Below are 11109 nucleotides of genomic sequence, written 5' to 3' on the forward strand. Positions count from 1 at the left end.
GATTCTCTACCAGAAAATGTTTTAGTAAATGTCGAAATCACTGCTTTATAAATAAAACTCCCTATGCCCATGCCCCTAAACTCCCTTGGATAAATTTAGTATATGCAGGGAAAAAACTCAAGTAGCAGAGTCTATTCACGAGTAACCATTAGGACTTCAGAGTCAGGGAGACCCACTGAAAGCTTCACTATGACTGTCCTCAATTTCAGGTCTCTTCTACTGCTTTTTATGCACAGACAGTTTGAGCTCTACTCCACACTATCCTGTACCCCATGCAGACACATGAAAGTAGATTTCAACACAATAGGTACCTACCTATGGTAATACAGCCATGCCTTTGTGAGATAAAATAAAAAAAATATATGAAAAAATTAGGCTTTTAGCAGTTGACTGTTCATTACAACTGTACAATTACCAAGCACAAGCAGTAATGGGATATTTGTGTTTGCCCAATAAACATTCATCCAATTTTTACAAACTGAGCCTAAAATGTGCTTAGCAAGAAAAATTCTCTACTGTTACTCTATTTTATCTCGATAAGCCAAATAACTTGGACTCTGGTTTTAATGTGTACTACAGTTTTTGTGTTGTTTTCTTGTGAGATATTTAGCTACTAGTTTACATTCATTTTTGCTACCGTTAAATGAAACTTTAAAGGTACACTTGCTTAAAAGAACAATATTTATTGACACATAATTTACAATAAAACATATTTTGCAATTTCTGCTACCACACATGTAGCAATTGCAATGTGCAGAATGTGTTTTATTGTGTCAATACATTTTGTTCTTTAGAACAAGTGTACTTTTAATTAGGCAAGTACCATTTAATGGTTGCAAAAAGGTATAGTATATTCAGGGACATGGTAGACATTTTGATTCTTAGACCTGGCTATTCTCTATAGAATATTAGTTTACATTTGGTATGTTATTGGGAAACCAATGTAACTCCTGAAATAAAGCAGAACACTTCCAAGTATTTACCAGTGTCTAGGCACTCCTGTGCTTACAGCCTCATGGCTGTATATCTGCAGTGTAAAATCTAAGGCACCATTGCCTCTGCTAGGCCCTGGATATTTGAAGTAAGATGTGTTGAAATAACTACTGTACTGCTCCCTGAATACTACAATTGGCTGCCTCAACAATACTTGTGATACTAGTACTTTGCTTTTTTTAAATTTTTTGGCATAAGTTCTATTTTTGCATGCTGAATGTCAATATACCTAACAAGCCAAGAGCAGTCTGGCTTAAAACATGCTACCATGTTTATTCAGTAAAACAAAGAACAGTAATTACAGCACATAATCAGAATTTCCTTTCAGGAAACTAACTTCAGTAAAAAAGAATATGTTTGGCCTGTAAGTTACTTCACATCAATTTACCTTTTGTACCACTTTATTTACCAAGCTGAGAAACTCTTCTAAAAACCAGAATCTGAAAAACAATTTTACAAAGTGTGTATGAGGCCTTTGGAAAATAGGGTTACAGTCTCATTTTCCTTTATTTAAAAAATATTACAGGCAATTACACACAACATGATTCAAAAATAACATTTTGGTTTACTGAAATTCCCAACTTTTTAAATGAATACAGGTGAGATAGTTTCCTTAAGTCCAAACTCTTTTCTTATTCACAAAAAAGTCCACATAAGACACCTGAAACTGTACTGTTGGATTCTGGTAATGGAGCACAACAGTGGATTTTTTCCTAATAACAAAAAAGGAGACAAGAATCCTCCCAATTGTCTCTAATGCCAGTTTTGGGTGGGTTTTTGCTAAGTTCACAACTGTTTTATAACCATTTGTACAAAAAGATCTAAGACAGGAACACCCTCTACGAATGGAAAGCAGCAAAGTCCTTAGTTAATGTCATCAGAATTGTACAAGTCTATGACTGCCACATGTATGTTTTTGAAGTGTCAATTTGAACAATGGTTGGAAAAGTTTTATTCCCTTGTGGTGGCACCAGGGCAGGTTGCTCTATGGTACTCTCTTTTTCCTTCTCTGTTTCTCCTTCCCAAAGACTGATGAGTGGAGGGTAAAAATCATTGAGGGGGATGAATGAAGCCCTCTGCATATACTTTTTTAATGAATGTCCACAGCTTTTATGGCGGAGGTGATGACCAGCATATACAATAACAGCTGCCATACACAAGCCAGCAATGAGAGAGCCAAGAGCTGCCGAGAGGGCAATACTCACTGGCCTACCTACGGCTGCCATGGAAAATGAAGCGTCTTTAGTGGTCACATTGAGGCAAGAGTGTTGACTTGGAAAAGAACTAGAAGAAACTGTAAGGCACACCTCATACTTGGTGGCTGGTTGGAGATGGGTGAGATTATACTTCTGGATTTCAAGAGGAACTTTGGCTGTGTAACTGATGTGTGGGTTGTGTATCCTCATTGTTGCTGAGGTCCACTGAACAGGGACTAGAACACTTGGAACATTTACAGGGCCGCCCAGCATTTTCCATTCCACTACAACAAAACTGGAATGAACTTTCTTGGTAACCATGGAAAGAGAAAATACTTCTTGTTCCTGAGTTCCATTGATGTAGAGAACTACACTTTTGCTGTCTGTTCCATCTGAGTTCCACATTTGGCACATATATGAACCAGAGTCCTCCTCTGTAGCATCCAGTATTTCCAGGGAACCTTCTCCCTGAATACGTACTCTGCCATTTCCTCCTGATATTCTTTCACCGTGTGGAGTTATCCAATAGATTTCAGGTTTTGGATGACCACTTGCTTGGCAAGTTAGAGTTATTAGTTGGTGCTTGGATAGATGAAGCAGAGAAGGAAAAGAATGTGTATCTATTAATGGTGGACATCTATTTAGCCATGCTTGACCCTGTATTTCTTGAAAGAGGTGTCCACTCACAAGGGGAGGATCTGTGCAAAGTGTTGCTTGGGCTTCAATCAGTCTCAGTGATGAAAGTCCTTTCCAATTGTTTTGACAGTCACAGCGGAGAGGATTACTGTACAAACTGATTTCAGTTAAGCCTGGCAACATTAGCAATACTTTAAGTGGAATTATTGCTAGTCGATTATTGCTGAGAAGAAGAGTTTTCAAGGCATTAACATTAGAGACAAATGCACCAGGATCTAGATAGGTCAATCTAGGGTTGTTGCAGATTTCTAGTTTAATGAGTTCAGGCAGATCCTGAAAGGCCTCACTCTCGATAGATTCAAGCTCTTCCATTGAATTAAGGCTTAGTTCCTCAAGATGGGGCATGTCTCTAAAATCTCCTGCTTGAACTTTGCTTATAGGATTTTTGTTGAGGTCCAGAAATTTTAGCAATTTAAGAGGTTTCAGTGCTTCCTTGGGCACAGAAGTTAGCTGGTTGTCAAAAAAAGAGAGGCTTTCTAAATAGTCCAGTCCATAAAATGCATTTTCTGGTACATGGTCAAGTTCCATCCCGGCTAACACAAGACTGTGTAATTTCCCTAGTGGCTGAAAATTTACATTTTGAAGTGCACTCACAGGGTTTTCTCCAATCATAAGTATCTCAAGATTTGGAAGGTCTTCAAACCACCTTGAATCTATAACACATAGTCGATTAGCATTTAAGTGAAGTCTTAAAAGCTTGCCTAAGCCAGCAAAGGCATGGGGACCAATGAAATTAATCTGATTGTGGTTAATATATAGCTCTTCTAGACTTTCCAGATCTTTTAGACAATAATCTGGAAGTTGTGTGAGCTGGTTCTCTTCCAGATAAAGAGTAATCAGGTGAGACAGGTTTGAAATACTCAAATCTTCAATGCTTAGAAAGTGATTTTGAGATAAATCTAGTTCTGTAAGGTTAACCAGATCTTGAAGTTCCAATCCCATATGTGAGATCTTATTGCTTTGAAGCAGTAAAACTTGAGTGTCTGTGGAGAGGTTCTCTGGGATGTGAGTCAGCAGAAGGTCATTGCAGTCCACTGTCTTTGCTTCATGGTACACAGATTGAGGTGTAAACCAGGGCCTTGTCTCACAAACACACTGAAGAGGACAGAATGTCAGACATGATGTAGCAAATACATTGAAAATTATAACAAGTGTACAAATTTCAGTCCACTGCAGCGTTTTTTTTATTTTTACATATAGCAAATGAGGCATGTTCAGTGTTTTTTTTAGGAAATCCCAGTAATCCAGTTGGGAAAGAATAAACCTGCAACGAGACATAGAGACTGGAGTTAAAAAGGATAATTTCATGATAGTTTTCTGCACACTTACTTAGCAAAGACAAACTGTGCTGCCCAATGCTTCCTGTTTTGCAGAGTAGTTTAGCTAAATTCATTAAAAAAATTCATGGAGGAGCCTGTGTAAAATAATGATATTTAGTAATAAAATGTGATTTTTCAGGTTTACCAATGTATGTAAAGTAAATGTAAAAATTATTTCTCATACTGGGTCTTATAAATGAGAATCAGAGGGGTGAGACCCTTTTCCTGCCTATACATGTGCCAAAATATTATGCTGTAATCTAGTTTCTGATTAGCCATGACAGTATTAAACACAAAAAACATGGAGCTGCTTTACAAAGTTACAGTTTCCCTTTCATCACTGGAAGAATTTGATACATTTTCTTCTATCCTTGCCTTCCACTGTCAAAGCATTATATTTTATGTATTACATATATACAATATGCATGTGAATATATGAGGAGGACATCTTTCTTTGTTTACGCACAAAGAATAGCATGATTACTCACAACTATTTTTTATTTTTTTCTCTTGGCAACAAAAAGGAAGATGAGGACTGGTCGCTAAAGGAAAAAACACACAGTTCTTATTATATGCACCTTTAAATGGTAACACCTATTTCTGAAACAAAGCTGATTTTTTTTCCTGTTTAAACCATTGCATTTCTAATCCTTATTGCCCCCATCTCTATGATTCATTTCTGTGTTTCCATGCAATTTCTCTAACTGCACAATACTTTCCAGGCCCTTTTTTGTTGCCTCCACCTTGTGACACTTTTCTGTCTGTCCCTCGCCTACCTTGTCTCCCTTCATATTTGCCAATATTCCTTATTTTCTCCCCATCTTAAGCTTTGTCTCCTAGCTCTTTTTAGCTCCACTAAGATGTTGCCATGGCAACACCCTGAGCATCCATCCTACATGGAAATGAAGGCACAGAATTAATCCTGAGCCACCTATATCGTTTAATACGCCATAGCTGTGGAGGGGTGGCAAAAATTAAATTAAAAGGGCAATGTGCACAGGTGTAATGATTAAAACATGACAAATATTAGGCCTGATTTATTAAATCTCCCCAAGTCTGGAGAAGATAGACAAACATGGGAGAAACTGGACCAACCTGGAATGGATTTCTTAATTTGCAATTATTTGGCAAATGTTTTTAGTTCTGGACCAGATGTCTCTAGTCTTGGAGAGATTTAATAAATCAAGCCCAATGTATTGCACATACCACTGCAATATGTATAGTTACAAAATACCAGAATTATCTTAAAGGTGATTAAGTCAAACAAGAACAAAACCCATTACCATTGTCCAAGCAGATTCCAACTATCTGATAAATGGATGTCTTTGTCATGTTCGCTACTGTGCTGGCTAAATCCCACTATAATGTTAGAATCCCTTATTTCTGAATGGTACATATCAATCATCTGTGGCTTGTGTTCCCAGATTTCTAGTCCTGCTCTGTGTAGTTCTCAGTGAATCAAAGCTTGCAAACCTGCTCAGAAGGTATGTTAAATATTGAGAAGCTATATCATAAAATAACACAGTCCCTACTTAGTAGGGAAGAAAGGGATTTGTTGCTCAATTGGGTCCAAATGAAGTTTCCTTTACAGAAAATGTCAACTCTCCTCCAGTCTGAGTGTACCTTGGGTAATGGGAGGTGACAGGGTGTCACTGAAAGGACTCTTTTGAAAAAATAAAAAATGGGCTACAGTGGCACTTAAGGTATGGAGTAGACTGACATTAATTACAGTTGGCATTTTACTGACTGGCATCAATTGCTGCCTGGAGCTAGATTTTAATGACATGACCATCCTAAATAACAGGTGGCTCTTATGTACTTTGTTTCAGCACCAAGGACAGCTCCAGCTGGTGGCTGTGTACAGAATACTGAGGAACCATAGATGATACAGGGCAATTTTCAGTGGTGGGTTTTGTGACCTAGATATTTGATAAAGCCGTTCTTACAAACACAGGATCGATTGCTTGTACATTGGTAACACTCTTTATTGCACTTTCAATACTACAGGCTTTTAATTGGAAAATATAGCTAAAAGCCCGTTTAAGTATTTCTTTTATATTTACTATTTATTAAAAGGATAAACTTAAATGTTTTGTATGGGCACAAGTGAAAATATGCTGGCCATTACTTTTGGACTTCACTAGAAATAATTTGGTTCTATTTTAATGGATTCATTTTCAGTTCCAGTAGCTAAGCTGGTAGTTTTTAGCACAGCCCCATGGTTGCCTTAAACTAACCCTCCCTATAACCTTCACACTAACACTCCTAGTAACCAGAATATTACTTCTAACCCTAATATAAACACTGAATATAGCCCTAACATTAACCCACACTGTAATTCTAACATTAACTTTCCTGTAACCTTTATACTTAACCTCTAGACTGTTACCCTCACACTAACCCTGCCTGAAACCTTAACACCCCCTGTAATCCTAACATTAACACTATAAGCCTATAACTTTAACCCATATTGTAATTCTTACTTTCTGGTAACCCTTATTTTCACCCATTCTGTAACTAATATTATTTTTTTTATTATTAGCCAGTATTTCTATAGCGCTGACATATTACACAGCGCTTTACAAAGTCCATTTTTTTATCACTAACTGTCCCTCAAAGGGGCTCACAATCTAATGTCATGGTCATATGTCATTAACATAGTCTAAGGACAACGAGGGAAAGCTGATCAACCTAACAGCATGTTTTTTTGGGATGTGGGAGGAAACTGGACGACCCAGTTTACACGGTGAACATACAAACTGCTTGAAGATAGTGTCCTGGTTGAGATTCTAAACTGTTACCTAGTGCTGCAAAAAGGTGAGAGTGCTAACCACTGAGCCAACCATGCTGCCCCATGACTATAACATTAACCCCTTCTGTAACCCTAACATTAGATTTGTAATCCTAGCATTGACCTCTCCTGTAACCCAGACACTAAGCCTTCAATGTAATCTCAACCCTGACCTTCCCAGTAACTCTAACGCTGACTAATTTACTGAGCCAAAACAAATGACCAATTCACACCTATGTATTATGGTTTCCTTCTTAAAACCTGTAAACTACCTGAAACCTTAACATGTACCATCCCTGTTTCTAAATTATCAATTATCCTCCCTGTAACCTTAACACTTACCATACCTTTAATCCGATCAATTATCCTCCCTGTAACCTTAACACCATGCCTTTAAATATGCCACTGAACCTCCCTGTGACCCTAACACCTATCATCCTAATAACTCTATCACTGAACTTACCACTCTTTAACTCTAACAATGACCCTCCCTGTAACCCTATCACTAATTCTAAGCTCTAAACCTATCTGTAACACCAACACTTTCCCTCCTTTTCTTCCTGATGACTAGACTGGAGTTTGGTAATCAGACTGATCACATAATGTCTTGGTGAGAATTTTCAAAACTGAAGAATGAGGAAGTTCTGACTTGAAGCTTACCCATGGCTCTCTCTGTTCACTTCACCTAGTTCACGAGGAGTAAAAGGTAAGTATGTAAAGCAGGTGGGACTGTCATAAAACTGAACCCATTGCTTTACCCTACATTGACAAAAAGAAGGTTTACTTTTCCTCCTTGTTAGTCCCTCCTCTCCAGAACTGGGAGCTCAACTTCTGCCCCAAAAGATCCCAGCACTGAGATTTTGATCCTCTGATCTGCTGTTTGAAAATGTCTGCACCTCATATAAAGCTATAACAAAGCATTGCTTATATACAAAATGGACCCCACAAACTTTGACCTTACTGTTTAAAACTTGTGCCCCCACCCATCTTTTGTGTTCTGGTTCTTCCTGTTACAGTCATAAAAAGAAATACAAATTCATGGAGAGTTGGATCCCCTTATGATAATGTAAAACTTAAAAATTACTTTTAGGTGGCTTAAGAACCTACAAATAGGTATACACTGATATTCCACAAATAATATTACACAGAATTTGTTAAACAGGATGCAAACAGTTAGTTTTAGAAAGTGACATGTCAGGAGCAGGCAAAATGGGTAAACAGAAAATCTGGGTGAAATGTAATTTTGTGATGGGCACCTCAAAAATGACAGTTCTTGTATGGTGTACCCAGTATGCGGGGGTGGCCATGAGAGAAAGTTGTCAGAACACTGCAGCTGTGTAGCCACAGAGAGGAAGGCATGGCTGGTGGAGGATGTGTGCCAATGTATTGATGCAAAAGGAAACCCTCTGGGGTGCTATGGAGTTCATGTCTTAATAGGTCTGAGCTGTTTTGGCAGCATAGCAATGTTTTGCCTGGTCATTGTATATCCACCTTGGGCAGACTGACCTTTTAAAAGCTGTAGTATGATAAACAAAATGGGGTATTTTTCATGGTGGTTTTCCAAAAATCATGGCTGAGCATGCTGTTAGCTGCATAGGCAAAATGGTTTCTGAGCTGCATTGTTTACCAAACAAAGTGGGGATAAAAAAGGAAAGAAACATGTTAAGTAAACTGCAGAGAGCCTTGTGATCCCCCCCCCTTCCTTATTACATTAAGGTTTAAAAACTACAAAAATAGTTGTAAGAATTGCATACTCAAATTCATAGGTCACAGCTATACTTTTGTTACATGGTATAATTATATAAAGAATGATAAGTAGTTAATGTATTAGTGTAAACTGGTTCAGTAATGCAAAGCTGCATGCACTGACTACAACAAGCTACAGCAACCAACAGAAAGGCTTGATTTACCAACCTGACAGGCTTAATTTGAATTTTATTTAGAATTTTTTTTCTTGGAATAAAGAAAAACTTTTTATTTCTAGTTTTAAGCACACATAAAACTATAAACCAAAAAAATGACTCAAAATTACTTAAGTGGAGTAAGTGACTTTGCATTGTGTTAGAATACCTGTAGCTCTCCAGCTGTTGAGGGACAATAGTGCTTGCAGGCCATGGGAAGAGAACAGAACAAGAGGGTCTCCTTTTGACCACAACTGCACTAAGATAGGTATAAAGCCTACTTGATCCTTCCTCTGGGTCAGTGAGCTAAAAAAGAATAATAAAACATTTGTGATGAAAGAGAGGGCTCAGTAATAGTATAAATCAGAGGCCTAAAAGGTGGGGAAGCAGAATCTAAAGAGATGGGGGCCATGATTGAAAATATCTTGAAAAAGATAAATTGGGGATAAAAAGTCAAACTGTAAACAAACCCCACAAGAGAATTCCATCATGGACTGGCAGTACGATAGCAAGGGAAGTACTTTAAGTATCCTACAGTAAAGAAACAACAGGGGTGTGGTACATACAAGAAATGTAGGTAACCCACAGGGGAAGACCGGTCACTCTTAAGTTGTGGTCAGGAGGTATGGCAAAGGTAAGTAAGGGAAAAAATGGGGGGAGAGAAATGTAGGAGTGTAGTTAATGGCAACTCAAAAACAAAGATGGACACATAAATTGTAGAGTAATTGACTGTCACATTTAAAATGGATTTGCAATAAAAGGTCAAATTAGGCAAGGCACAAAAAACTTGAAGAGGAGATGAGTAAACCTAAAGGAAAGCCAAAAAAAAAAAAAGAAATACCTCACTCCACTTGCAGTTCTAAAACCGACGTCTTGAACTTTATGCCACTGATTTATGTTCGGAGTTCTCCCATTCTTTGTCTTCCACGCTCTTTTATTCGCCAAGCCTTCTCTGGTTGCTTGCAGCCTTCTGTCTGTTACCACAAAGCCTTAACCCTGAAAATACTTCTGTTCTCTAGCAATTGCTAGCCTTGCCTTTGTCTAATGTTATCTCTATGCTCTTTCTCTCTACCTCATGTTCTTCTCTCTGCTTGATTGTTTCTTGTGCTTATGCTGTAGAAAAGCAGCTTTTTATCTGACAGCTGCTAAGGGCGGCCAATAGGACTTGCCAAGCACCAGGATAGCAGCCAATAGTAGAGGGAAGGAAGGACTGGAATGGGAGAATGGATAGTGTAAAGCTTCTGATATAGAAACTGACAACACACAGTGATATTACCAATATGGATAAGCTGTGTGTGTTGGTGTCAGACCAGGATCACTTCACTGACCTGCCTGGAAACAGAGGGAGTCTCATTCTTAACCCTTTCCTGCCTTGCTCACATTGCACCGAGAAACAGTGACATCATTGGTGCCAGCTGCAGACTGAGGAAGGGTGCTAGCTGTGGAACTACGAGATCGAGACACAGTCTGCTTCATACTGCAGATGAGAACAAATAAAGATTGTAATATTGTGCTACCATTTAGCTTAAAGGTGTAATAAATAGGGTGGGCAGCCATGCTACAAACTTGCGAAAAAATGTCTTGCCATTTAATACATTCATATTTACACATTGATAATTGATTGATGGAATACCTGTACTGTTTATCTTGTGAATGTTGTGTGCAGTTGTGTATATGGAATCTTTTTACTGTGAAAACTGTGTGCAGATATACAAATAAACTATAAATTGCACATTAAAACCTACAAAGAATAAATCATATATTTATTCTGTTTTAATTCAGATTCAGTTTGTGTTGGGAAGCTGGTTTAGGCTATTGGTGGGGTCCAGCCGTGCTGCATAATCAAACATCAGGAATGTGTTCATCTTGCCCTCTTGTGACACAACCAATGGTATGATGATTGTAAACAGTAAATACATTTGGGATTTCCCAGTGAGTACTACAGTCTACTGACTCAGAGCAAACCTGTCATGTACCCATTTGCAGAGTGTGAGCACTGATAGATCCAGCGTAACCTTGCCCTACAAATGACTAAATGTTAGCTCATAGCTCCCAATGGACCCTGATTTGGAGGGGCTGTTCCTTACTGATCCAAATCCCTCTGTGCAACTTTTTTCCTCGGTTGCTTTTTTTGCTTTTGAAGAATTTTGAAGATTTAGAATGTCTATTTCATTTTATTATTTACACTTTTTATTTCTACCTGTGCCCCTGAG

General features: G+C 38.2%; 1 protein-coding gene across 2 annotated transcripts; it reads right to left on the reverse strand.

Annotated features, from left to right (window-relative positions):
• Window positions 1–1458: 1458 nt before the first annotated feature.
• Window positions 1459–10211, reverse strand: LOC140343533 (leucine-rich repeat neuronal protein 1-like). 2 transcript variants are annotated; one of them, XM_072430229.1, is made up of 3 exons: window positions 9738–10211; window positions 9066–9202; window positions 1459–4149 (listed from the first exon to the last, which is right to left on the reverse strand). In XM_072430229.1, the coding sequence occupies exon 3, from the start codon at window positions 4095–4097 to the stop codon at window positions 1887–1889; it is 2211 nt and encodes a 736-aa protein (XP_072286330.1). In that variant the 5' UTR covers window positions 4098–4149; window positions 9066–9202; window positions 9738–10211; the 3' UTR covers window positions 1459–1886. The 2 variants fall into 2 exon arrangements, with proteins under 2 accessions (XP_072286330.1, XP_072286331.1); XM_072430230.1 differs by lacking the exon at window positions 9066–9202.
• Window positions 10212–11109: the final 898 nt, after the last annotated feature.

This window comes from Pyxicephalus adspersus, chromosome Z (genome assembly GCF_032062135.1).
Source record: "Pyxicephalus adspersus chromosome Z, UCB_Pads_2.0, whole genome shotgun sequence".
In the NCBI taxonomy this organism is placed as follows: domain Eukaryota; kingdom Metazoa; phylum Chordata; class Amphibia; order Anura; family Pyxicephalidae; genus Pyxicephalus; species Pyxicephalus adspersus.

Excerpts from the sequence above, each read along its gene's own strand:
- LOC140343533 (XM_072430230.1), bottom strand. The coding sequence starts at position 4,097 with ATGCCTCATTTGCTATATGTAAAAATAAAAAAAACGCTGCAGTGGACT.